At 41.1% G+C, this 27,983-nt stretch overlaps 1 protein-coding gene and 1 long non-coding RNA gene across 3 annotated transcripts in view; one reads left to right on the top strand and one right to left on the bottom strand.

The window, feature by feature from the left end:
• NFATC4 (nuclear factor of activated T cells 4) overlaps window positions 1-23,483 on the top strand; it is a 90,537-nt gene extending 67,054 nt beyond the window's left edge. For both annotated transcript variants that reach the window (XM_056528160.1, XM_056528157.1), the window contains 5 exons: window positions 2,223-2,363; window positions 8,238-8,293; window positions 14,148-14,274; window positions 14,475-15,650; window positions 22,996-23,483. In XM_056528160.1, coding sequence (XP_056384135.1) covers window positions 2,223-2,363; window positions 8,238-8,293; window positions 14,148-14,274; window positions 14,475-15,650; window positions 22,996-23,051 — 1,556 coding nt within the window. In that variant the 3' untranslated portion in view covers window positions 23,052-23,483. The remainder of the gene's footprint in view (window positions 1-2,222; window positions 2,364-8,237; window positions 8,294-14,147; window positions 14,275-14,474; window positions 15,651-22,995) is intronic.
• The window catches only part of LOC130277512 (uncharacterized), a 68,555-nt gene extending 41,128 nt beyond the window's left edge, over window positions 1-27,427 (bottom strand). The window contains exons 1-2 of the long non-coding RNA XR_008845463.1: window positions 25,947-27,427; window positions 15,379-15,499 (exon numbers count right to left, since the gene is read on the bottom strand). This is a non-coding gene — a long non-coding RNA (uncharacterized LOC130277512). The remainder of the gene's footprint in view (window positions 1-15,378; window positions 15,500-25,946) is intronic.
• Between the last annotated feature and the right edge of the window lie 556 nt (window positions 27,428-27,983).

A 27,983-nucleotide genomic window follows, 5' to 3' on the forward strand; every position in this document is an offset into this window, starting at 1 on the left:
CAAAGTACAATTGGGAATGCAAAAAAAAAAAATCCCTCATATGCGTCTGTGAATGAAAAAATAAAAGAGTTATGGCTCTTAAAAGGCGTGGGAAAGAAAAACAAAAGCAGCAAAATGAAAATTAGCTGTATCCTTAAGGGGTTAAGGACAATGTACGAAAAAGCAGGAGAGAAATGTTACCCAACATATATAACGTGTTGAGCATGTAGAGAAGCAGCTGTTCATAGTACACTACAGTGACAGCAGGGTTATTGTAGGTAGTAGGCTGTCCTGAAGAGATGGGTTTTCAGGTTGTCCTTGAAGATCTTGTTGGTGAGTAAAATCCAGATATTTTGGGGTAGTGAGTTCCAGTGTATGGGGGAAACACGGGAGAAATCTTGGAGACTAAAGACATACTTGGAGACTACAAATAAATAAAAAAAACACCAAGTACACATACAAATTACTAAATAAAAATGCCCCCTCTTCAGCTGCAACACAGGTTTGAACTGTAGGGAAAAGTAGCCCTCCCTATACGTCCATGAGTAAACACTGCTTTCAGTTATATCGGTGTCTTCCAAGGATGTGGATTCAGTTGAAAAGTATGGTGGAGCAGAATGCCCTACTACTTACTCTTGAAAGCAACATACTACTATGTGGGGACACAAAAGGAGGTTTTACTGTGTACAAAGCACCAAAGGTGGCATTGTAACTGTGTGTGGGGCAAAAAGGGGAGGAACACTATTACTGTCTACTGACTAAGAGGGGTACTATCACAGTGTGGTACAGAAATGGGGGGTACTTTTACTGTGTAGGGAAAATGGGGAGCATCATTACTGTCTCTGGTAGTATTACCACCTGGGGCGCTATAGATTGAAAATGTGTATAGAGGGTGGGAAAGGTACTAGAAAAATTAGGAGTCAGAGATGTCTCAGCAAAGACTTTATCAATGCCACTGGGATACACCCATCTGAGCACCCAAACTGGGCAGAGGCAGTTGGGATTTTGTCAGGGCAAAATCTACCCTGTGGTCCAGAGGACATATTTTTTTGTATGCAAATGGGTACGACCGGCTGCAAACTCAAAAATTGGGACCCAAGTCTCCCTTTGGAATAGAGCAGGGGGTAGTGCATTTACAACGTTGTTCTATTCATTGTCTGTGGGAGTACAGTGCTCTGCTATCTCCAGCGCTCCCACAGACAATGAATAAAGAGGACTTGCCCATGTGCCACTCGCTAGTCCATTCAAAGGGGAGATTCTCAAGATTGCTGCAGGTCCCAGCGGTGAGACTGCCCCTAACACCCTCACCAGATGCTTATCCTCTCTCTTACCATGTGAGAGCTTGAAATACCCCTTTAGGGTACGTTCACATGTACGCAGATTTGATGCGCAGGATTTGATTCACAGAATTTTCTGCTGCAGATTTCAATGGAAACTAAATGACTGAGCACGGCTTCTGATCGGCGCAGGATACTGTATGTGTGAACGTACCCTTAAGGATCATGTAAAGCAAGGAGAAATAAACAAATGGGGGGAGATTTATCAAAACCTGTGCAGAGGCAAAGTTGCCCAGTTGCCCATAGCAACCAATCAGTTTACTTCTGACATTCTTCACAAGGCCTCTAAAAAATGAAAGAAGCAATTGATTGGTTGCTATGGGCAATGTTGCCTCTGCACAGGTTTCGATAAATCTCCCCCATGATCTTTCTTTCCTGGGAAAGACAATTTGACACCATAATATGATTCCTAGCTTGATCTTTGCTATGAGGCCCCTTTTTCTTCTATGCACGCCACTGGGTATATTCCATACATAACTGGAAATCAATGTAGATCTATAAGAAATCTTAGATCTATAGATAGGAAATCAATGTAGATCTATAGGAAACTGATATCTAGATAAACATAAAGAATACAAAGCATCGGGCCTTTTACTCTAAAGTTATGTAAGGTTAGTCGCTTAAATAGCTATGGAAGTTAAATTGATACTTTGTTGAAATATTTTGTGTCTGCGTGCAGAGAACTATGCCAAGATATTTATATTCTCATTCCTGACATTCAGTGGTAATTGTATATAGTACACATGACATATAAATTTCATTTAGTAAACACTCTTATCACACGAGGGATTTCTAAGACCTACTGTACTAGTAAAAGAGAATGGAATAAATTAACTAAAGTCAGAAACTATGGAAAATACCTAAATGCTTAGACTTTAACACTTCCATTTCCTCTTTTCAATACAGCTCAACGTTCTGCTCAAGAACTCCCTCAAGTGGAGAACTATAGCCTTAGTGCATGCTCAGTCAATGGCCGGGAGGAATTGTTACTATATGGCTCCAACTTCCTCTCTGACTCAAAAGTCGTCTTCATAGAGAAGGGACCAGGTAAGATGCAAACAACAAATATGGTCTTAGAAACTAAATGTACGTAAAGGGAGAAAAATTGTACAGCATTTTTCAATCTACCAGTTCATTTGGATGATGATTTAACACGAAAGAGTCAAGTAGAAAAATAGTGCATGAGATAAGATATTTGGCCTTAAATCCCTTTCTGTTTCTCTTTTTGACCTAATAGAGTTGTTCTATAGGGGATTTTCTATTAGTTTTTAATTTTCATACAGGCTGGGACTGTACAGGCTGAGAACGCAGCTTTAGGCTGCATGGTGCCCTGTGCAAAATTGTGTTTTAGTGCCTCCACTCTATTGTTCATTGTAAAGCTCCCGGTGTATGCCTCTGACAGAAAACATGTAGGGATATAACTTAAAAGAAATGGACCTATTGTAAATTAGGAATTGGAATCCCCCAAGCATGAACATTTACCAGCTCCTTGTGTTTAAGGGAAGGGCACATTTTCCTGCAAGGTCAAGCCAAAATATTGCCCTCTTTAGGTTTATGTATTTATTTATTTATTTATTTATTTATATGGCGCCTACAGATTCCGCAGTGCTTAGAAATAATGTAACAAACAGCTAAGCACTGATATGTTACTCCAGACCAGACTCCATATTCCAGATCCTTACATTTGTTCAGACTCCAGACAAGACCCCTGACCCCAATAAATTGCAATAAAGCAATTAGATATAGAGGGTCACATAGCATCCAGGAAAATAGTATTAAACAGCACCAAGGTAAAGGGCACCAAGGTAAAGTTCTTGTCTACATCCCTAGTGGCCTAGGGCATGGAAGTGGTTGATGTATATATCCCTGGTGGTCTGGAGCAAGAGGTATAGCCTGCTTCCCTGGTGATATAGGACAGTGTAGAGTCTGTTTTGCTGTTGGTCTAAAGCAGTAAAAGTGTTAGTTCCAGTATCCCTGGGGATCTAGAGCAGTGCAGGAGGCACTGAATTATGTGCCCATTTGCCAATTATTGCTTTTATTGTTGTTTGGTTAAGTGCCACTTTCTGCCCAGTTACTACTCACTGCTACCTTGGTGCCCCTATGCTATTTATTGCCTCTTTAGAATCATTTTTTCACAGAGGAGCAATAAAGTGTCAATAAATGTCAATTGGGCAGAAGATACTAAAGGGAAAATAAATGGCTTATGGGCACAAAAGATGCTCTTTAATCTGTGCCAATTTACCCTGTATTGCCCTCTTTAGGTCTTTTCAGTGCTTGGGGTCCCCAATGTAATTTATTGAAGCCTGAAATGACTGACCTGCTGCCCGTTGGGATTTGGACTTGTAAAGCAGCAATGTGCACTTGTGCCCCTATATCTCCACACATAGAGGTTTCATAGAAGAAGGGAGGTTTTCTGTCTGGTGCCCATGCCTCATATTATGTGCTGGTATAAGCTGGTGTGATGATGTCATTATAATGAGCTGTATATTAAAGAGACAAGGCACAAGACTGGGAGTTAGCTCTCTCCCTCAACAGGGAATCTGTGGTCACTGGCAGCAACTACTATATAGAGAGCAGAGCGCATATTACGTCAGACCCAACCTGCCATGGAAATTCCGCTGTGTGCACAGTGCAGCAGAATCCCATTGAAAACAAATTCCGCCATGTGAACATACCCTGACTAATTCCTGTATCCACAGAAGCACCATATTTACAAGTCCATATGTAGCAGCATCCAACCGGAGGATAAGTCAATCAAAATAACTATTTTATTCCTTTATGGAACATGGATGCTATGTTTAAACCAATATATGGGTATTTTTTGAACATATTACCCAAGATGTTTACACATTAGTGACCAAATAAACATGACATAAACATTTTATACAAATATGACAAATCACAAAGTACAGGTAATTTACATATTATAGCTAGTACTATCTCCATAACATGTAATATGTTCACCGTGATCCCCAATATCACAGAATACCTTTTGTACAATAATAAAAGCATTATCAGCACTAAAAGATATTAGCAGAATCACCAAATGAGGCTAGACACTAACCTGAAGGCTAGACACACACTGATTGTGCGGTGCCTACTGTGCCTGCACTAACCATGACAAACAAAGGTGTCCCATGTCCTACCGGGCAGCAGACTGCTAAGTAGGAGGACGGGATGCTACTGGTCATCAGGAAGAGTGGAGCAGTGTTGAAGAGATTACAGAGCACTCATTTACAGAGCAGCAGACCCGTTTCAAAACAACTATAAAGCTGTGTGCAGCATTTTTGTGTTATCATTTACAGTATTTCCTACGTGGATCCATGTGCCATGGAGGAATAAAATAATCCCTTTGATTGGCTAATCCGATTGTTGGCTGTTGTTTGACAGGTTGTCAACCTTAGATACAAGATTATTATGATTTCTAGTAGTTTTGTCTTAAAAAATTTCTATATTACGGTTTATAGTGAACTTAAAAAGTAAAACTATAAATCATAAACCATAAATGTCCCTTTTTGACCATGCGTTTTCCAAACCTAGCACCTAAATATGAGTAGTGATAGTGTAGGCTCTGATTCTTTGTACTGTGATTGTGTTCATTTCTCTGCCCTCTGCCCTGACATCATTATGTGCCCAGTTGGAATAGGAATAGTAAACATATTTGGGTATATGGCTGTATGTGTGGCCACCCGCCGGGGACACAGATGTGGCCCCAGGGAATAATGCCTGTGGGATGGTTGGGACCTCCACAGGGTTGCCCCACACTCTATGGGCTGGCATCGTGTTGAGGGGGCAGCATAGTAGATGATAATGGTATTAGTTCCCTCACAGCACATCCTGGAAGATGTCCAGACTGGTAGTGTTTGGGGTGCCCTTGATGGTATGGTGCAGAAAGGCCCAAAAAATTTGTGGAGAAGGCACAACTTTACTATAGATCAATAAATTCTTCCACAAAATGGAGACACAGTACCTTAACAGTTGGATAAACAAGCGCCAAGAGTAGTTAGAGTAACCCAAAAACTGAAGTACAGCATCGAACATGAAGTTGGCAATCTTCACTCTAGCCCACATGTATGATCACTAGTCCTGAGGACAATTCTAACTGGCTGGCTCCCTGTTTGCCCAAGAAAGTCTCTTCTGACTCTTCTAGCTGCAGTACCCAACCCAAAGTACAGGTCCCTGAATATATGAGATTGGGACTGTGTTACAGATTTTATATCAGAGCTGTAGAAGTTTAAATTATGCTTTGTTGGCTATAACTGTTCTTCTCAGTCTATGAGATATTGCTATTACTCAGTTACACTCAGCTTAACAAACATAGGACATCTTCCCCGGGTTGCCATGGGTCCTTCAATTACAGTGGGACATCTGCCTAGGTTTAAATTGTGCTTTATTCAGTATATGCTTTGAAGATTTTTCTAACTTTTTTTTCAGTTGAAAATGTGTTCCTTAAAGAAGCCTCACAGTTATTATTACATACCATAGGAAAGAGAATTATCCATGACCACAAAGAAAAAACAAAAAACAGTTTAGTTATCAAACCATTTTCTGGGATATAGCATCTAAGGGAGACCAGTCCTTGGACCACAAATTGTCTGTAAGTTAAATGGGTCTTGAAACTTTCTGGAAATCAGCAGCCCATTCAATGTTATTTCAGGCACAGCTTGTTCATATTCTCTTCTACTTTTATTAGGAGTCTATAGAAATCTATTACTGCACCTCACATAGCATTTACCTAGCAGCTACAGATTCTACAGCGCCATTGATAAACCCTGCTAAAGATTTCTATATAAACTAGCCCAATCCAGAAAGAGAGGTTAAAGGCTATGTACACTTTTGCTAGCTTTCTTATCTATATATATAAAACTCAATGTGTGTATGTATGTTTGTATGTTCCAGCATCACGTCCAAACGGCTAAAGATATTAACATGAAACTTGACACATGTTACTTATATGTCAACAACAAACATAGGATAGTTAATTTAACCCTTACCCCCATTTGCCAGGGTCGGGGTTTTTGTTTAAAGTCCCATACAAGTCTAAGGGAAATATATGTTACTGCATTACTTCCAAATGGCTGGAGATATTTCGATAATACTTGGTCACATGTTACTTATATGTCCACTTAAAATATAGGACAGTTAATTTAACCCTTAACTACCCCAATTTGTGAGGGTCAGGGTTTTTGTTTAAAGTCCCATGCAAATATATGGGAAATGTATGTTTCCACATAACTTCCGTACGGCTGGAAATATTTCAATACCTGGTACACATATTACTTATATGTCAAATAAAAATATATGATAGTTAAATTAACCCTTATATACACCCTTATATAAAAGATGTGTTTTTGTTTCAAGTCTCATGCAAGTGTATGGGACTTCCAGTACCTTACTCCACAAGCTCCGCTCTGCATCTCCTGGTGAATGGGTCAATCAGGCTTTCAAGCCCCTCCCCATCTCACAAAGACACGCCCACTGTTTAAGCCCCACCCTTTTATTCTCTACCCTTTTTGTGCATCGGTCTGGCTTGCAAATCACACCCAGTACCACAAAGCCACGTCCCCTTCTATTTTCAGCTTACAATATCTTCATCACAAGTCAGTCCCACCTGAGGACAGGATATGAGGATAGGACATAAGGATGGGATATGAGGTCGGGATATGAGGACGGGATATGAGGTCGGAATATGAAGACGGGATGTGAGGACGGGATATGAGGATGGTATATAAGGACGGGATATGAGGTCGGAATATGAAGATGGGATGTGAGGACAGGATGTGAGGACGGGATATGAGGATGGGATACTCAGCTAGTTGATCTAATAAATAATACATGAAAAATAAGGCAACTTTGCATATGCTTTTAAATTCTTAGTTTTTGGGTATTCAGGGCTGCAAATATCAGTTCCTGATATGGACTTCTCTGCAATACCATGGTTACCCAAAATGTACAGTATAGTTGCCCAAAGATGAGATATTTTACATGATTTCAGCAAGAAGACTAGTATGGCTATTAAAGTTTTCTGAGCAAAATTTCAGGACAGTTTGTCAATATCAGAACAGAGGGGGAACAATACCTGGCACCACCACAGGTCAGCTGTTAGTCAGAGATGTGGTGTCAGCATACAGTACACAGTAACAGTTACAAACAAGACTATTACAGCAGCACACTGCTGGAACTAAGATATATGTGGAATATAACACATTTTACATTGCCATAGAAAAAATAGAGGTTCTGAGCTTTCCGTTTGGCTAAATAGTGTGTACCATCCCACCATGATAAGGTGACTTCATTTGGGACTGACCCTACACTATAGAAATGCCTCTCTTGGGCTAGAGCTAAGCCTACAGTTTCCGGGCATGTAAGATCCAGCTCTTCCCTGATTTTTATATATATATATATATATATATATATATATATATATATATATATATAAAAGAGGAAATATATAGAGCAAAAGCAGATGGCTCATTACGTCGTGTAGTGGCCATTCTGGTATACTGCGGATTAGCTCTTATTCACTTTAATGGAGGCTGAACTGCAGTAACCCTCTTGGCCACAACACATTGAACAGAAATGTCTGCTTCCTACTAGTTGTACTCTGCATGCAGGTTCCATAGCATAAGCAAAAAGCTGATTGGCAGGGGGTGCCAGGTGTTGGCATTTCACCAATCTGATATTGATGATGATCTTGAGGAAAGGTCATCAATAAATCTTGCTCTGAAAAACCCTTTTAATTTGGAGAGGGGTTGTCCACATTGGAAAACCTCTGTAATGCAAGCTTGAATTGATCCTTCTCTATAATATTCATAAATTCAGAATAAAACAGGCCACATGTAGTGTATTAATATACATCTGAGGGTACAATGAGCATTATTCATGCAGTGATGTTATGCTTTTTTTCCTTGCTGCTAATAGATGGAAAACTTCAATGGGAAGAGGAAGCAAAAGTAAACAGACTAAAGAGCAATGAGGTAAAATCCTACTTTATCTGTCAGAGGAGATTCTAGATAACTTCATTACTTATTAGGGAAAAAATCCCATGGAAAGTTAAGTTTACATCACATTCAGGTATCTCATTCAGAGGATCTCTTGAAATATACACTAAATTTTTGTATATTAACGCCTTCACATTTGCATATGGCTGGTATATACATTCATAGAAAGAAAAGTATATGCATATATATATATATATATATATATATATATACAGTATATATAGCCAGTATTCCAAGAATGGGACAAGATAGCAACACTCCAAATCCAAAATCAAGTGGTTTATTCACACATCTGTCAGTACATCATGCAACGCTTCAAACTTGTCAATGAGGTATTGTTCAAGCATGAAATAGACCTAATTGAGAAGGTTGAAACGTTGCCCGATGTACTGACAGATGTGTGAATAAACCACTTGATTTTGGATTTGGAGTGCCGCTATCTTGTCCCATTCTTGGAATACTGGCTATCTTGGTGAAGTTGTGGTTATAGCTCTGGATTTAGCTGGGCACCCAGAAATCCGGAACTTGCGTCCTTTCACACTGCCACTGTTTCTTTATTTGTTTATCTATATATATATACACTCACTAACAAAAAGGAAATAACGCATCAAGAAGTAGTTGTTGGAGTTGAATGAAACTTTATACAATATGTGTAAATGTAGTGATGATATATGTACCTGATTACATATAGAGTGAAAAGATCAGTAAATTGGGAAAAAACTGTTCAATTGAAATAGAGCTTTAGTGCTCTATTGGGCTGTCTCCACCCTGGATACAAGATGAGATACGGTAGGGCATGGAGGCATACAAGTCCCATATGGCATCCTGCGGAACATTTTCCCTCAGATGTTGCAGGTGGACCTATGGGTCCTACATACTCCTAGGTTGCTTAAACTAGCTCATCATAAATGGTTAATACGCAGGCCCAGGAATTCTGCAATCTGGCAGAGACATTCCTGGGAAACCCTTGATGTGTGTGGGCGATCATTATTCTGCTGAAAAAATCCAGTTGGAAGCCCTGCCATAGAGGCAACACATGTGGCTGAATAATGCCCTGCACATATCTCTGAGCTGATAGTGTCTGTCATATCACTACTAGGTGTGACCAATTGTGATATGTGATGGCTCCCAGATCTGGGACAGTCTGTCACTCCACAGCAAAGGCTGAATTGAAGTGCTCACTGCAAGGCCTCCATACTTGAACTTGACCATTCTCAGATTCCAAACAGAGCCTGTATTTGTCTCTCAGGACAATACTGTCCCAGACCTTAACCCCTTAAGGACCCAGGGCGTATGGGTACGCTCTGGCTCCCTGGTACTTAAATGTGCGCTGTCAGATACAAAAGCTTTTGATCTGTTGTAAAGCATGCACCAATAGGTTTTGCAATTGCTTTTATTAAATAATTTTCAGTATTTCATACTGAAAAAGCCATTCAAACAACTTCCCCCCTGCCTGCTTGGACACATATTAGTCCTGATGTGTCCATGCGTCATCACCTATGTCATGGACACACTTACTTGATTGACTGCTATGAGCGCAGGGCTCACCGCTGGAGGAAAAATCCTCCCACTGTCAGCTTGTGTCCCGCTACTGTCAGTGAGGACAAGCTGGGAGTTGCTTTGAGAGGAATTCAGAATAGTGAGAGAAATTAAAAGTGTAATAAAAAAAAAAAGAAAGGTGCGAGACACATAAAAATTAGATGAACATGCTCAGGATTAGGTACTGTGTTGGATCTGACGGGTACGCTTTAAGGATGCCCGTAGGAATTTTGGTCCCCGCCGCGCAGTGGGCGGGGACCGGACCGGGATGACTGCTGATATCTATCAACAGGCATGCCGTGCAAATGCCCAGGGGGGTCCTGAGATCCCCCCATGTCGGTGATTGCTGCAAATCACCAGTCAATTCAGACCGGCGATCTGCGGCGATTTCGGGTCATACGGGTCTCTAGAGACCCGGTGACCCAGAAAATAAGGGGGATCGGTGGTGTCCAAGACACCCCTGGTCCCCCTGAAGGGATAGGAGTTAGGTGGCAGAATCCGGGCAGAAAGGGGGAACTGTCCTGTGGCCGGCAGCGATGGTGGAGGTCCCTTAACGGTGATCGGCGGCGGCAATCCTCTCTCCCTAGTGCGGAGATCCTACTGAAGCCGGTGAGTAGATGCCTAGCAACATTTGGAGGGCCACAGTTTGGAGACCACTATACAGTGGTCTCTAAACTGTAGCCCTCCAGATGTTGCAAAACTACAAATCACAGCATGCCCAGACAGCAAACTGCTGTGTGGGCATGCTGGGATTTGTAGTTTTTTAACAGCTGGAGGGCTACAGTTTGGAGATCACTGTGCAGTGGTCTCTAAACTGTGGCCCTCTAGATCTTGCAAAACTACAATTCTAAGCATGCACGAACAACAAAAGGCTGTCTCGCCATGCTGGGAGTTGTAGTTGGGTACCTCCAGCTGTTGTGTAACTACATCTCCCAGCATTCCGTTTGGCGATCAGTACATGCTGGGAGTTGTAGTTTTGCAACAGCTGGAGGCACACTGGTTGGAACATACTGAGTTAAGTAACAGAACCTAACTGAAGCTTTTCCAACCAGCGTGCCTCCAGCTGTTTCAAAAGTACAATTCCCAGCACGCACAGTCTGTCAGTGTATGCTGGGAGTTGTAGTTTTGTAACAGTTGGAGGTTTGCCCCCCCCCCCCCCATGTGAATGTACAGGGTACATTTACACAGAGGGGTTTACAGTGAGTTTCCTGCTTCAAGTTTGAGCTGCAGCAAATTTTCCGCAGCAACACAAACTCTTATCGGGACACTCACCATAAACCCCCGCCTGTGTGAATGTACCCTAAATACACTACACTACACTACACTAACACATAAGAAAGGGTAAAAGACTACATATACATCCCCTTACACAGCCCCCCCCCCCCAAAATGGAGCCACTGACTGTCCAGGCATGCTGGGAGTTTAGTAACAGCTGGAGACACCCTGTTTTGGAATCACTAGCGTAGAATACCCCTATGTCCAGCCCTATGCAATCCCTAATGTAGTCCTCAAATGTGCATAGCGCTCTTTCACTTTGGAGCCCTGTTGTATTTCAATGAAACTGTTTAGGGCCACAAATGGAGTATTTCCATACTCGGGAGCAATTGTGTTAAAAATTTTGGGGGGATTTTTCTCCCTTTACCCCTTATGAAAAGGAAAAGTTGGGGTCTACACCAGCCTTTTAGTGTAAAAAAATTTAAATAAATTTACACTAACATGCTGGTGTGTCACGCCCCCATCCCATAGACATGAATGGAGGGGGCATGGCAGGACGTCACGTCCCCAGTCCCGGAAACCCAGAGGTTTCCGAAACTAGAGACGCAGTCCCGCATAGAATGCGGGTGCTGCAGGGAGATCGCGGGGGGTCTCAGCAGCATGCCCCACTCAATCAGACAGCTTATCCCCTATCCTTTGGATAGGGAATAAAATGTTTTTGCCCGGAATACCCCTATAATGCTTAAAGTGACAGTTTTCAGATGTGCAAAAAATGCCCGGGTCCTTAAGGGGAAAATGGTCTGGGTCCTTAAGGGGTTAACCGTCCAGGTTTTTATTTCATGACACCATTGCATAAGAAGGTGATGGAGGCTGTCCTTGCCAGGACACATAATGGGTTGCTATGACACCAATTTTACTTTTGAGAAGATCCTAAAAATGGTCCAGATAGAGCCAGGGGTGTATAATGAAGGTGCCACCTGTGTCTGCATGGTGGAAAAGGAAACTGTGTGAGCTGCACATGCTTGTCGGTGTTTTAAAGATCCCTTTTATTGGTGGTCTGTCTGGAACCTATTCGCAATGTGTGTGTGCCCTTACGTAACTACTACTCCCAATACCTCCTAGTAACTTATTCTGAATAACCTACATGGTGGCCAATTTATAAAAATGACCATCCTTCTCTCAGCCCAATGATGCCCCCCCCCCCCCCTCTGGAAGTCTGTCAAAGGGTACAAAATCTCTTTGAATGGTTTGTAGAAGCATGTCTAGCAGTAAACCATTACAAAAAGGGAAGGGAAGCACTTTACACCCTTTTGTGGCTTGTAATCATTTGCATATCTGCCTAGCATTTTGTCTTTGTCTGCTCATCCCTAAGCAAGAAAAGTCCACCACCAAAGATTTCCATATAGGAAACATATCTATATTTCTGCTGCCACCTTATGGTGCCAAAGGGTTGTGTTATGTAAATTACATGAACATTTTGCAACCTGGAGTTTACCATTATGGCTACCCATCATGAAGCCCATCAGTCCATAGTATGCATATGAGTATATGGAGGTTTGCATGCCATCTGCATTGACTACAGATGCTGGCAATATATATACTGTATTCACAACAAGCATTTCTTGTCCAGCTCCAAATAGCAAGCATGGTCTCAGCATTGTTTGGCAGGTGTCAAATATGGAGGTCTCTTTTGTGGCACACTACACTTGTGTTTACTTTAGTGACAAAGTTTCCATCAAAAATAACAGAAACCCGACATTTCCCCAGGAAACCTGAATACCCGAAAACATTTAATTATACAGGAATTTCTTAAAGTTAAAGGGGTACTCCACTGGAAAACATTTTCTTTTAAATCAACTGGTGCCAGAAAGTTAAACAGATTTGTAAATTAACTGATTGTACAAAGAGCAAAGTTCACACCAGGCACTACTATGTCCAAATTAGCCAGATATGTGTACGGGATGGCTCGAACTGCTGTGTCCGTGCAAAAAAGGTAAAGCGGCTAAGCGGAGGTGCTGACTATGGAAGTAGGTAATGTAAACAGCCGCGTTGAGTAGAAAAGAAAGAAGTCGCACTCACCCCTTAGAAGCAGTATAACAGTCCTTTCAGTTTATTCACACCGGCAAGTGGAACAGTTAAAAGAAGTCACACACGTGGGGAGCGAGAGCAGCCTCTCTCAGGATGTGGGGGCACACCACCCAGGCAACTAGTTTCACGTCACAGACTGACGCTTCCTCCGGCCAATAGGGTGTACACCTACGGCTGCTCTCACTCCCCATGTGTGTGACCGCTTTTAACTGTTCCACTTGCCAGTGTGAATAAACTGAAAGGACTGTTATACTGCTTCTATGGGGTGAGTGCGACTTCTTTATTTTCTACTCAACACAGATTTGTAAATTACTTCTATTAAAAAATCCCAATCCTTCCAGTACTTATTAGCTGCTCTATAATACACAAGTTCTTTTCTTTTTGAATATCCTTTCTGTCTGACCACAAGTGCTCTCTGCTGACACCTCTGTCCACATCAAGAACTGTCCAGAGCAAAAGAGGTTTTCTATGGGGATTTGCTCTGGAAAATTCCTGACATGGACAGAGGTGTCAGCAGAGAGCACTTGTGGTCAGGCAGAAAGGATATTAAAAAAAAAATAACTTCCTGTGTATTAAAGAGCAGCTAATAAGTACTGGAAGGATTGGGATTTTTTTAATAGAAGTAATTTACAAATCTGTTTAACTTTCTGGCACCAGTTGATTTAAAAGAAAATGTTTTCCAGTAGAATACACCTTTAAGCCATCTTTTCTTATGCAAAAATAATTGTTTAGGAAGGGAAGGAGGCTTGAGGCTTTGTCCACACATAGTATTTCTGGCGACTTTTTAAATGAAAAATAACAGTTTTACACCTTAAAAAGCAGCCCCAAAAGTCTTAAAAATAGTGTGGGAACCCAAAAAACTGCTGAAAATACAGCTAATATGTGATTCAAAATGCTGTGTTTGAACCAAGCTACACAGTGATTTTAGAAAGAGGGAGTTCCCACAAAAATTCTAATCTTTATGTATTTATTCTGTTAATTGTTCTAGTCTTTGCTGTCTGTGCAAGTACCAGAATATTGTAATAAGGAGATCACAAGACCCCTGCAAGTCTATTTCTATATTTCCAATGGACGTAGGAAGAGAAGTCCTATGCAGAGCTTTCGCTACCTACCAAGTAAGTCTTTTATATTTTGGGCACCGCATATATCATAACTGCCTAGAGATATAATTGTGTAGATCTTTTAGCTGGTATATCTAAAAACGTATATCATTTTACTGAACGAGAGTACTGAATGTTAATATTCTTTGTTTGTTTTTCTCATCTTTGTGATCTTCTGATCTTTTCCTTCTAATGTCCATATGTTTCATCTTCAGTCATATTTAAAGAGGAGCCTCTTCCTGAAATGACATTACATAGATTTCCTTCTGCTCCACTTCTTCCTCCATCTCACATAACTTTAGACCCTGGCCACATGGAGCTATCCACGTCATTTGTGGCCCCTGTAACATCAAATTTGTCTGAAGCACCTATGGAGGTGTCTCCTTATTACATTTCATCACACGAGGAAAGAATGTTCTCAGGAGCTTCTGACTGTAGTGCAAACAGTAGTTCCTTTATGGGTTGCTACTTTATTCCAACAGTGCTTCCTGACCTGAAATGTCCCCCATCCTACCCGGAGAACAGTGGTGACATGTCTTTAAGTCTGCCATTTCAAACAAATAATTCAGCACTGCCACCTAGTCCAGTTCCCTGGTCCCCACAGCCATGTTCATCCCAGCCCACATGCTCAACTACGTTTGGTGGATCCTTGCTTTCCCATTTAAACACAAACAGCAAACTGGAGGAGAGGGGAGCAGGTTCTCACCCAAACTACCAATCTTCTCCTATGTTGCCAAGTTTAGAATTTGATAGTCCTACTCCACATTTTGTTCCAGGTTATCAGCCATATCCAGCTTGTGCTCCACCAACTTACACTACTTTAGGTGAAATTGATAGCATAGATACAGTGCACTCTAAACAGTCTTCAACATCTCCAGAAATAAGCAGAACAGAGCAATGTGCTGGGAATCAACCATTTACTCCAAGCACAATCTCAAATCACACTACAAATCCCGCACACACCTTAAGATCAAAACTAGATAATGTGGGGTCAGCAAGTCATACAGGGTTTTCCACTCCTAGTTCAAATGTATCTCTATCCTGTAAAGATGATGGTGTGTCCCAAACATTTTCTACAAACTACCAAAACTTGTCCTCCTGCAGTACATCCCAACTCACCACTTTGTGTCCATCAACACATTCTGCTCCCTTCTCCGCTCCTCCTTCCCCAATCATCTCTAGTGCTCCAGATCCTGGTCAAGAGGTTACCCCCGATACTGCAGCCGGTATTCCCTCAAATCTAAATGAAAAAGATGCCTGTTATCAAGAACATGTTGAAGCATATAACAAGTCTACCAGCAATGAAGGCGGAGATGTGAGAAAAGAACATAGCCAAGTTTTTGAAAACCCTTTCCATCCAATACCAATCCAGGGGATCACACTGGAAGAAGGTAAATACAAATTTGGATTTAAAATGTAATTGCCATTTTATACTGTTCTCCTAATATTTTCCCTTCTAAAAAATGTCACTCTATCCCATGTTGCATTCAAATTTTGTTCAATTTAAAAAATGTTTATTGAAGTGCAGCAGAATTTCATTGGAAACAATGGGACTCTGCTGCAACTGAATTTCCAAGCTGAATTTTTCCAGCGGTTTCCGCTCCGGAGTTCCACTGTATGAACTTACCCTCAAACTGTTGTCATACAGCTTTTTGATGAGCCAAAGACAGAAATCAATCCAGTAGGAAGGAGAAATATAAATCATTTTCTTATATTTCATTCCTTTTGAATGTTTGGCTGCAAAATGAAATAAAATGTAAAAAAAAGGTCACTTCCGGTGAGTGCGGACTACGCCTCTGGCCCCTTGATTTTTCATCTTTGAAGCTGTTTACAAAACAAATTATTAGTCGGCAGCACATCTTCTCATGTAATAGAGAATGTGTAGCTGACAGTGATGGAAGTTAAAGGGTTACTCCGGTGAAAAACTTTTTTTTTTTTTTAAATCAACTGGTGCCAGAAAGTTAAACAGATTTGTAAATTACTTCTATTAAAAAATCTTATACCTTCCAGTACTTATTAGCTGCTGAATACTACATTGGAAATTCTTTTCTTTTTGAAATAGAGCTGTCTGCTGACATCATGAGCACAGTGCTCTCTGCTGACATCTCTGTCCATTTTAGGAACTGCCTAGAACAGCATAGGTTTGCTATGGGGATTTCCTTTTACCCTGGACAGTTCCTAAAATGGACAGAGATGTTAGCAGAGAGCACTGTGCTCATGATGTCAGCAGACAGCTCTGTGTTTAAAAAATAAAATAATTTCCACTGTAGTATTCAGCAGCTAATAAGTACTGGAAGGATTAAGATTTTTTAATAGAAGTAATTTACAAATTTGTTTAACTTTCTGGCACCAGTTGATTTAAAAAAAAAAAAAAGTTTTTCCTTGGTCCTGCTCTTCTAATATAACGCAGTAACCCCGCGTCATATCACGGCGGGCCCGGCGTCATAGTGAAGCCGGGACCCGCTTCTAATAGCGCGAAGCGCCGATCGCGGCGCCGCGCACTATTAACCCTTTAGCCGCGCGCTCAGAGCTGAGCCGCGCGGCTAAAAGTGAAAGTGAAAGTTCCCGACTAGCTCAGTCGGGCTGTTCAGGATAGCCTCCTCCTCGCTGTCCGATCTCCGAATGACTGCTCAGTGCCTGAGATCCAGGCCTGAGCAATCATGCGGCAGAATCGTTGATCACTGGTTTCTTATGAGAAACCAGTGATCAATGATGAAAATCAGTGTGTGCAGTGTTATAGGTCCCTATGGGACCTATAACACTGCAAAAAAAAAGTGAAAAAAAAAGTGAATAAAGATCATTTAACTCCTCCCCTATTAAAAGTTTGAATCACTCCCCTTTTCCAATAAAAAAAAAACCACAGTGTAAATAAAAATAAAAATAAACATATATGGTATCGCCGCGTGCGGAAATGTCCGAATTATAAAAATATATCATTAATTAAACCGCTTGGTCAATGGCGTGCACGCAAAAAAATTCCAATCAATAAGTCCTATCAATGCAAAAATTGTACCGTTAAAAACTTCAGATCATGGCGCAAAAAATGAGCCCTCATACCGCCCCATACACGGAAAAATAAAAAAGTTATAGGGGTCAGAAGATGACAATTTTAAACATATTAATTTTCCTGCATGTAGTTATGATTTTTTCCAGAAGTCCGACAAAATCAAACCTATATAAGTAGGGTATTATTTTAATCGTATGGACCTACAGAATAAATATCAGGTGTAATTTTTACCGAAAAATGTACTACGTAGAAACGGAAGCCCCCAAAAGTTACAAAACAGCGTTTTTTTTTTTTTTCAATTTTGTCGCACAATGATTTTTTTCCCGTTTCACCGTAGATTTTTGGGCAAAATGACTGACGTCATTACAAAGTAGAATTGGTGGCACAAAAAATAAGCCATCATATGGATTTTTAGGTGCAAAATTGAAAGAGTTATGATTTTTTAAAGGCAAGGAGCAAAAAACGAAAATGCAAAAACGGAAAAAACCCCGGTCCTTAAGGGGTTAAAGGTCCTCCTGAACAATCTAGCGATCATTCGCACAGCCCTGCCAATACCATATGAGTCATGTAATAGGTTCATTAAACTAGAACTTTGCTCATATTGGGGAACATTTATCAATGTTTGCTTTTGTATTCTTTTTTTTAGTTATTTTTTTATTACAATTTTTTTGCTTATGTGCGACTTTATTATCAACTGGTTTCAGCCTGTTGATAAACTTCTTTCACATAAGCAATTGTTTGTTTCTTTTTGCTTTAGTAGTGGCTTTTTCTGCTCCATGTTTGAGCTGGAGTAAATTTAGTAGTTTTTTTCATGTGATGCGACTTTTTTGCAACTTTCGCACTTGATAAATCTCTTACCACTACAAGTCAAAAATCACTTTTTGCTTTGGTAAGCAAGATTTAAATTTTTTGCTTAGGACACTGCACAATCAAAAAGTCGCAGAAAAAAAAGAGAGTAGTCGCACTTCCGACTTTTTTTCAACAATTTTAAGCAAAAAAATCTACTAAATGCTTTGATAAATGTCCCCCTTTGAGCACAGGTCTCTCCATATAATTTTACCCTAAAAAAGGTAAGGCTGCATTCTCATCTGTGTTGGAGCTCTGTATAGAGGGGGAGTTTCATTGCATATTTCTTGAGTAGGACTTAAGCAGACCAACAAATCTAGTAAATAAACAGACACCAGACAGAAACCTAATGGACACCATTAACCCCTTAAGGATGCAGGGGTAAATGTACGCCCTGCACCCGCTCCCATTCGCTGATGCATGCTCAGGAGCTGAGTGCTTGTCATAGTGGGATGTTCCCAGATGCTATCGGCAGCCGGAAAAAATCTAAGTGGATCCCAGCATAAAAATCCAGTAAAGCACATATGGGTCCCGTTCAGTTGTTAGGACAGAGGGACGCCTCTTACTTGCCTCCTCGCTGTCTGATCGGTGCTCCTATGCTCCAGAAAGCCATGGCAGCCTGAAGCAATGAAACGCCTATAACACTGATCAATGCTGGACTATGGCACAGCACTAAACAGTGTATGCAATCTGCAGATTGTATGTAATAGTTCCCTGATAAAAGTTTAAATTTCCCATTTTTTAGATAAAATTATGTAAACAAAAATAAATATAAAAACATGTGGTATTGTTGCGTGCGTAAATATCTGAACTATTAACCCCTTAAATGGGCACTGTCATTAAAACAAATTTTTGCTATTGCACTCCTTATGGTAAACAAAAAATTGTTCTAATATACTTTGATTTAAAAAAATGAAGTTTTCTATGTTTTATTTGTGCTTAAAAAATGCTGACACTAGGTGTCTCTTGACTTGTCCAGAGCACATTTGCCCCATCTCTTGCAAAGAAATTGGTCTCCTGCTGGCATGGAAAAAGTCCAAAATCAGGAAATGCAGTCTGGAGTGCTGAGGGGGGTGTGTGCAGCCTTAGCCAATCATAGCTAATCTCACACTGTACTGCGCTGGGCTGTGTGTAGCAGAGTGAAGGAGGAAGTTATTTCCTGTATGATTTCAGATGATGTCGTGCCTACTGGAGAATGCCCCTTCTCAGTCTGTGAGACTGAGCAGAAAATACAAAGCAATATATAGGTAGAAAACTAACAAATAATAAAAAATAAAGGCAGGGGGTGGTTTATCATGATGGGGGCAGTGAACTAGGAGGATTATAAAATTTGACAAGATCATGAGAGGTACTCTTTAAGCACCACCGTTTTTTTTTTCACTTTTGAACTTTCGTTTTTTTCCAACTCACATTCTAAAAATCAGAACGCTTTCAATTTTCCACCTACAGACCCATATAAGGGCTTTTTTTTTTGCACTACCAATTTTACTTAAATTAATTACATGTTAATTAAATGTAATTACTTCAATTATTTCACCCCAAAATCTAAGATGAAACCAGAAATAAAATATTTGTGGTGCTAAATTAAAAAAAAAAACACGACACTTTGTAACTTTTGGGGGCTTCTGATTCTACACAGAGCACTTAATTCTTAGGTCCATATGATTAAAATGATACCCTATTTATATAGGTTTGATTTTGTTTTACTTCTGTTAAACAATTATAACTTTATGCATGGAAACTAGTACCGTATATACTCGAGTATAAGCCGAGTTTTTCAGCACGATTTTTCGTGCTGAAAACACCCCCCTCGGCTTATACTCGAGTGAACTCCCCCACCCGCAGTGGTCTTCAACCTGCGGACTTCCAGAGGTTTCAAAACTACAACTCCCAGCAAGCCAGGGCAGCCATCGGCTGTCCGGGCTTGCTGGGAGTTGTAGTTTTGAAACCTCCGGAGGTCCGCAGGTTGAAGACCACTGCGGCCTTCAACATCATCCAGCCCCCTCTCACCCCCTTTAGTTCTGAGTACTCACCTCCGCTCGGCGCTGGTCCGGTCCTGCAGGGCTGTCCGGTAAGGAGGTGGTCCGGTGAGGAGGTGGTCCGGGCTGCTATCTTCACCGGGGAGGCCTCTTCTAAGCGCTTCGGGCCCGGCCTCAGAATAGTCACGTTGCCTTGACAACGACGCAGATGCGTCGTTGTCTAGGCAACGGCTCTATTCCGGGCCGGAAGCGCGGAGAAGAGGCGCCCCCGGTGAAGATAGCAGCCCGGACCACCTCCTCACCGGACCACCTCCTTACCGGACAGCCCTGCAGGACCGGACCAGCGCCGAGCGGAGGTGAGTACTCAGAACTAAAGGGGGTGAGAGGGGGCTGGATGATGTTGAAGGCCGCAGTGGTCTTCAACCTGCGGACCTCCGGAGGTTTCAAAACTACAACTCCCAGCAAGCCCGGACAGCCGATGGCTGCCCGGGCTTGCTGGGAGTTGTAGTTTTGAAACCTCTGGAGGTCCGCATGTTGAAGGCCGCAGTGGTCTTCAACCTGCGGACCTCCGGAGGTTTCAAAACTACAACTCCCAGCAAGCCCGGACAGCCGATGGCTGCCCGGGCTTGCTGGGAGTTGTAGTTTTGAAACCTCTGGAGGTCCGCAGGTTGAAGACCACTGAGGGCGAATGATGAGAAGAGGATGATGAAGGGGGGTGGGGATGATGAAGGGGGGGGGGGTGTGGGATGATTACAAGGGGATGATGAAGGGGGGATGTGTGGGATGATAAGGGGATGTGTGGGATGATGACAAGGGGATGATGAAGGGGGGATGTGTGGGATGATAAGGGGATGTGTGGGATGATGACAAGGGGATGATGAAGGGGGGATGTGTGGGATGATGACAAGGGGATGATGAAGGGGGGATGTGTGGGATAAGGGGATGTGTGGGATGATGACAAGGGGATGATGAAGGGGGGATGTGTGGGATGATGACAAGGGGATGATGAAGGGGGGATGTGTGGGATGATAAGGGGATGTGTGGGATGATGACAAGGGGATGATGAAGGGGGGATGTGTGGGATGATGACAAGGGGATGATGAGGATGTTAATGACGGGTCTGGATGATGACAGGGGGGGATGAGGTATTTCCCACCCTAGGCTTATACTCGAGTCAATAACTTTTCCTGGGATTTTGGGTTGAAATTAGGGGTCTCGGCTTATACTCGGGTCGGCTTATACTCGAGTATATACGGTATGTTCAAAAATGTCCTCTTCTGACCCCTATAACTTTTTTTTATTTTTCCTTATATGGGGATGTATGAGGGCTACTTTTTTGTGCCATGATCTGAAGTTTTTATCTGTACTATTTTTGTTGTCATGGGACTTTTTGATCAGTTTTTATAATTTTTTTTTATAATATGCATGCGGCGATACTACATATGTTTATATTTATCATGCTTATATAGTTTTTATATGGAATTTGGGAAAAGGGGGGTGATTTAAACTTTTAATATGGAAGAGGTTAATGTTTTTTTTTTTACTTTTATTAAACTTTTTTTTCACACTTTATTAGTCCCCTTAGGTGACTTTTAGGAGGAATCAGTATATTCCTCATGCAGATCAATGTAGTTCCATAGAACTACATTGATCTGTGTGCTCTGCGCTCGATTGATAAAGCCTGGTTCAACCAGGCTTTATCAATCTTAGAGCCGGAACCAGCACCGGAGGAGAGGTAAGCACCCTGGCTACCTCAGAAGTGGATCGCCACCGACACACCTCCCCGCACTGCGGGGGACGACCCACCCCACTGGACCACCAGGGAGTGTTTAAAGGTCCCTGTAGATGCTGCTGTCAGCTTTGACATCAGCGATCTAAAGGGTTAATAGCTGGCCGCAGCGATCGCCACATGTCGGCTATTAACGGCAGCCCCAGCCACAGGAATCAGCTGGGGGCTGGCTGGTATGAGTCGGGAGCCCGAGCCATACAGTTAATGGCACGAGGACGTACTTTGTTGTTAACCAGTTAAAATATAATGTTAATTAAACCACAGGGTCAATGGTGTAAACGTAAAAAAAAAAAAAATACCAAGCTCCAGAAGTGCATTTTTTTTTGTCACATCATATATTATTTAAAAAAAATAAAAATTATAAAAGGGGATCAAAATGCCCCATCAAAACAAAAATGGTACCAATAAAGGCTACAGATCCTGGCACAAAAAGTGATCCCTCATACATCCCCAAAAGGAGCCTTCAACAGGGACGAGAACAAAGCCCAAGTTGTTCATCTGTAACCTTTTTTTACACAGAAAAAATTCCCAGCGAGTAAATTGAGAATAGTTTGGTCATTCTATTCTTTTCAGATGATTTGCAATGTCCTATATACATCCAGTGATGATAAAATACAAAGCTGCCTATTTCTATGTGAATAATATAGACATGACAAAACTAATTCCCCTATTAGCAGTTCTGCCATCTGAATCTGCCCTATGTAAGGACAACATATATACAGCAGACTTATAAATGGGCAGTGTATCATTTCTGTACTTTTCTATTAGGCCCCAAAAGTTACTGAAAAAATACTTAAAATTTATTGCCATTTTGAACTGCTGGTGCCATAATCCCAATATCATTTTTAAATAAATAAAAAAAGAATTCAGTGGAGCATCAATGGCCTATTACACATCCTTATGACACTCTTCTCAAGGAGAAACCTTACCCCTTTGGACCCAAAGACAAATGATGACTAGAACATATTTTAAATAATAATAAACAGCTCTTTTCCAACCATACAAGAACTTTCCACCATCCCTGCTAATATTTAATAGTTATTTAATACTGTATGTGCAGTGTAAAAATGCTTAGCTGTCTCACTGTTTATCCTATTTCTTTCTTTCCATCACAGTAAGTGAATTTATAGGTCAAGACCTGCACAGTTTTCCAGAAAGGCATCAGAATTAAACCATGGCATCAAATCAAAAATAACCATTTCATGGGGAAAAAAACACATTCTCGCAGACAACTGTCAATAACCATGGACCAGCAGAAGAGCTATGACCTTTTGGATATATTCTTACTGAACTGACTTCTGAAACAAATTATATATATTTTACAGTAGTTTGTCTCAGACTACCAGCAAAGGACTACAAAAGGGATACTATTTCTTCATCTATTTTCTCCAGGTCATATAAATGACACACAGACAAGGTCATGAAAATCCGAGGTGCAAACCAGGGAAAACCACTCTGACTCTTTCATGATTTGGCCCCACCAAGGAACGATCACGACAAGTTAAAGGGGTATTCCGGCTTTATACATCTTATCCCCTATCCCAAAGGATAGGGGATAAGATATATGATTGTAGGGGTCCTGCTACTGCGATCTCGGTGCAGCCTCTGGTATACTGTGCCGGGCGCTGCCTCCGAGACGGGGACGTGACATCACAGCCACGCCCCCTAGTGATGTCACACCAGGTCCCCTCCATTCATGTCTATGGGATGAATAGACATGAATAGACTCCCATAGACATGAATGGAGGGGGCGTGGTCGTGATATCACTAGAGGGTGTGGCCGTGACATTACATCTCCGTCTCAGAATCAGCGCCTGGCACAGAATGCCGGGGGCTGCACCGAGATCGCAGGGGATAGCAGCGGGACTCCTGCGATCATATATCTTATCCCCTATCCTTTGCATAGGGGATTCGATGTATAAAGCCGGAATACCCCTCTATATGTTAGGCCTTATGCTATGCCCAAATACTCCACATATCATCTTCACCATATGAAAGGTAACTTCCTTGTACCATGGCAGTAGATGCCATGGATGCCAGTAGATGCCATTAACATTCTTATACCTTTCACCCATAGGAATGCAAGTCATTTGGAGTTATTTCCATGCTGTATTTATGCCCCCTTTATAATGACCTTGTATGTGCTACATTTTTTGTGTCTGTGTCAATGTTTGTAACTCATATGTGATGCAATCTGTACCTGTAAGGCTGTTTCCACTTGTTTTTTTTCCTGCAGTTTTTGGACATCTGCCATTGCAGTTTTTGAGCTAAAGCCAGAAGTGTATTCAAAAGGAATAGGACATATAAAGGAAGGACTTATACTTCTCCTCCCTTATGGATCCACTTCTGACTTTGGCTCAAAAACTGCAGTGGTAGTATTCCAAAAACTGCCAGGAAAAAACAAGTGGAAACTTAGCTTTACTGTTACAACAATGAACTCCCGAGTAGGGTGAATCTTTTATAATATACTTGCCAACAGTACAGCGCTGTAGGACAACATCCATTTTGCTAGGATAGCACCATGGGGGACACAAAACATGAACAGATTTTCATGGAGAGGCTTAGAAAATTGTGATGGGGGGCGGTTTCACACAGAGGGCCAAAGTAAAAAACTAAATGGGCCCAAATATAATTGCTTCTTAACCAGGGTTCTTTAGGGGCTACTCAAAACCTGGTCAAGATCTGCAAGATCTGTCACTTTTACAATATGAATAGCAAACAGCCAATATAGTACAAGGCAAGTATATTAGAATGCTATACATGACCCTACATTAAGTTGTTAGAAATGGGGAGCAGGTGACCCCTGGGAGTGGAAAACTGTTCAGAGGTTTCTCCATGGAAATAAGGTTGAAAATCACTACCTTACAGCAGCCATATTTTCTGTGCCATGTAGTCTGCATTTCCAGCATGATATTCTGATTAAAATACTCAGGAAGCGATGCCCCAGGGCCAACAGCACTATGCCATTCCTATTGTATTTCTAAATGTGGGTTTGGTCGGATTCTGCAGTAATGTTTGAACTATTCTACATATACTACGTGAAACTGGATGCAGAATCTGCAATAACAAATAACAATTTCTATTTAACTCAGGTGGTGACCCATAGTCATAATCAGATTAAACATAACCCCCTTAAGTCTACCATTAGCCTTCACATATATGTCCTTGGGTCTAGAAGTATTTGCATATTGACACCATTTTCATATTTTATATACATCACCACAGTGGATATAAATCAAAGCCATGAAAATGTGAATGAAGTGTAGACTTTAATGGTCTATTCACTCGTACAGTATTCTGTGCAGATTTCAATGTAAACTGAACACAGCTTGAAATCATACGCAGAATACTGTACGTTCAATAGACCCTAAGCGATAATATTTCGTCAGTGTTTCAGAAATCACGGCCATTTTTTTATATAGTCCCCCTGTTTTCACAGGCTCATAAGTAGCGAACATAGACAATAACGATTATTTTTCATTCCTGAATGCAAATACTTTGCAGTCAAGTCTGCCTAAAGTCTTAAACCCATGGACATCACCAAATGCTGAATTTCCTCCCTTGAGTTACTTTGCCAGCAAATATTTCTTTAAAGGGGTACTCCGGTGGAATTTTATCATTTTCAAATGGTGGCAGAAAGTTAAACAGATTTGTAAATTACTTCTATTTAAAAATCTTATTCCTTCCAGTACTTCTCAGCTGCTGTATACTACAGAGGAAGTTATTTCCTTTTTTAATTTCTTTTCTGTCTGACCACAGTGCTCTCTGCTGACACAGTCAGGGACTGTCTAGAGCAGGAGAAAATCCCCATAGCAACCCAATCCTGCCCTGGACAGTTCCCGACATGGACGGAGGTGTCAGCAGAGAGCACTGTGGTCAGACAGAAAAGAAAAGAACTTCATCTGGACCATTCAGCTGCTGATAAGTACTGGAAGGATTAAGATTTTTTTAATTTTTTTTAATAGAAGTCATTTACAAATCTGTTTTCTGGCACCAGTTGAATAGAAAAAAAAAATTCCACCAGGGTACCCCTTTATGCTTGTTTGAAGGGAAAAAAAAAACTCACCTGCCTATTCCTTTTCTGCTGCTATTCCAATGCTCACTGGGTCTCCACTCATCTCCAATTTCTGGTCCCCAACCTAACATGGAAGAAATGTCCACTTTAAGGGGTTATCCGATGAAATTAATTATTTCTTAATTGCCCCCTGACTGGCTAATAACATAACAAAAACTTTAACCCACCCTCCTCTTCCTCATAGCTCCAGTATAAGGGCACCCTGTCCGTGGCTGGTGACTCTGCTTTCTCCTGAGCCGCAGAGCATAGCGTCTACAGCCAGGGGAACTGACAGTGCAACTCACAAATTAATAGCCAAGACGGGGATACCGCTGCAGACAGTGATTGCCTGAGTAGTGCTGTGATGTAACATCTATATTTATGGCCAGTGAGTTGCTGAGTTTTCAATTCCTATGTATCCAGTTCTCCTCACAGTGTATATCTGGGTGCAGCGGCTTTGCTGAACAGCTGATCAATGGAGGTACCAGGTCTTGGACTCCATCCAATCAGATATTGGTGGTCTATTCTGAGTGCCAGAGTACCCCTTTAATTTACAATGAATTAGAAAGTAACTTGTCACACCGGACAACTAATTCATATTAGATTATTTCTACTTACTTTTAAGCCTGTGAAAATGGGCAGACTATAAAGAAACTGTAATTCCCAAATTATTAATGCAATATTTTTTGTTAAACCTCTAAAATTTAAATATAGCTATTATTATAAAATAAAAATAAAAACTTTTGAAGAGTTTTTATCAGTCAGGGTCTATAGGAAAGGTCCCATAGACTTACATTATAAGACAGTCTCAGTCAAATGACACAGGGCCGGAATGCTCACTTCTCATGGCTAGTTCTACTAATTGGTCAGGGTCTAAACACTAAGACCCCGACAAGCAAAACTTTTCATATGTCTCTATGGCATATGGCATAACTTCTGGATATAACAGTAAGTACTTATTAATACACATTACATTGCAGTTCAGCGGTAGCAGTCATTTTCAAATGTACTTGGCTGTTTTTTTGTATATATATATATATATATATATATATATATATATATATATATATAACTGTAATTTATTCATAATGCAGACTGACTGGCATAAATACCTGATACGTAAAAAAATACATGCAGAATATGTGACCTATCCACTTCCATCATGTAAACTATCTTAAAGAAACAAGTCATATGCAGATATATAGTGTTTCTGCTGAGAGAATGTGAGAAGATGAACAAGGAGACAAGGAGGTCAGCTCATATAGGTCTTTCACAGCACAGTGCTGCTTCCGTTCTCTCGTGTTATGCATAAATCTGCCACAAATGTGCTTTTCTTTCCCAATGTAGCACTAATTTATGAAGATGTACCCTCTGGATCTCTGCCTGAAGAAATGGTTTATGTATATTTATATATCTATTATTTTTATATATGCCATTTTGGCAGTTTGTAAGTTTGTATTTTGCAGCCATTCAATTAAAAATATGATGAAATCTCTCAGTACAAAGTTGTAGTTTTTATTTTTATTTTTTTATCATCGTCACACATGGAAACTATAAGATTATGGATAACTGCAGGAAATATCTGTGATGAACTTACCTGGCTGGCTCCAGCATTGTGTCTGGTACTCTCTCCGGCAGCTGAGGGTGTTTATTGATATCCTGGCAACGATGAATGCTGTTACTGTGTGATGCAGCCAGCCTAGCCAATAAAGAGGTGGGAGTGGTGGATGAATCAGCTGAGTCGCCAGTGCTCACCCCTCCCAGAAACTGGATATTTAAACTGCACCAAGTCTTGGTCCTGCACCAGTAATAGTTGCCCTTACCTTTCACCAGCATTTTTATGCCTTGTGCTTTACCTGATTTATCCTAACCTCTACTTGTTAAATGACCATCCCTTTGTCTGCTAACTTTGTACTCCGCTGCTCTCTAGGTTTGACCCTTTGCCTCTGTTTTTTATTTTATACTACACATCCCTCTTGGTTTCTAACTTATGGCTTGTCCCTAGTTAAACCCTTGGCTTCTGATTTTGTGCCTTATCTTCCCATGTGT

Source organism: Hyla sarda, chromosome 1 (genome assembly GCF_029499605.1).
Source record: "Hyla sarda isolate aHylSar1 chromosome 1, aHylSar1.hap1, whole genome shotgun sequence".
NCBI classification, from domain to species: Eukaryota; Metazoa; Chordata; class Amphibia; order Anura; family Hylidae; genus Hyla; species Hyla sarda.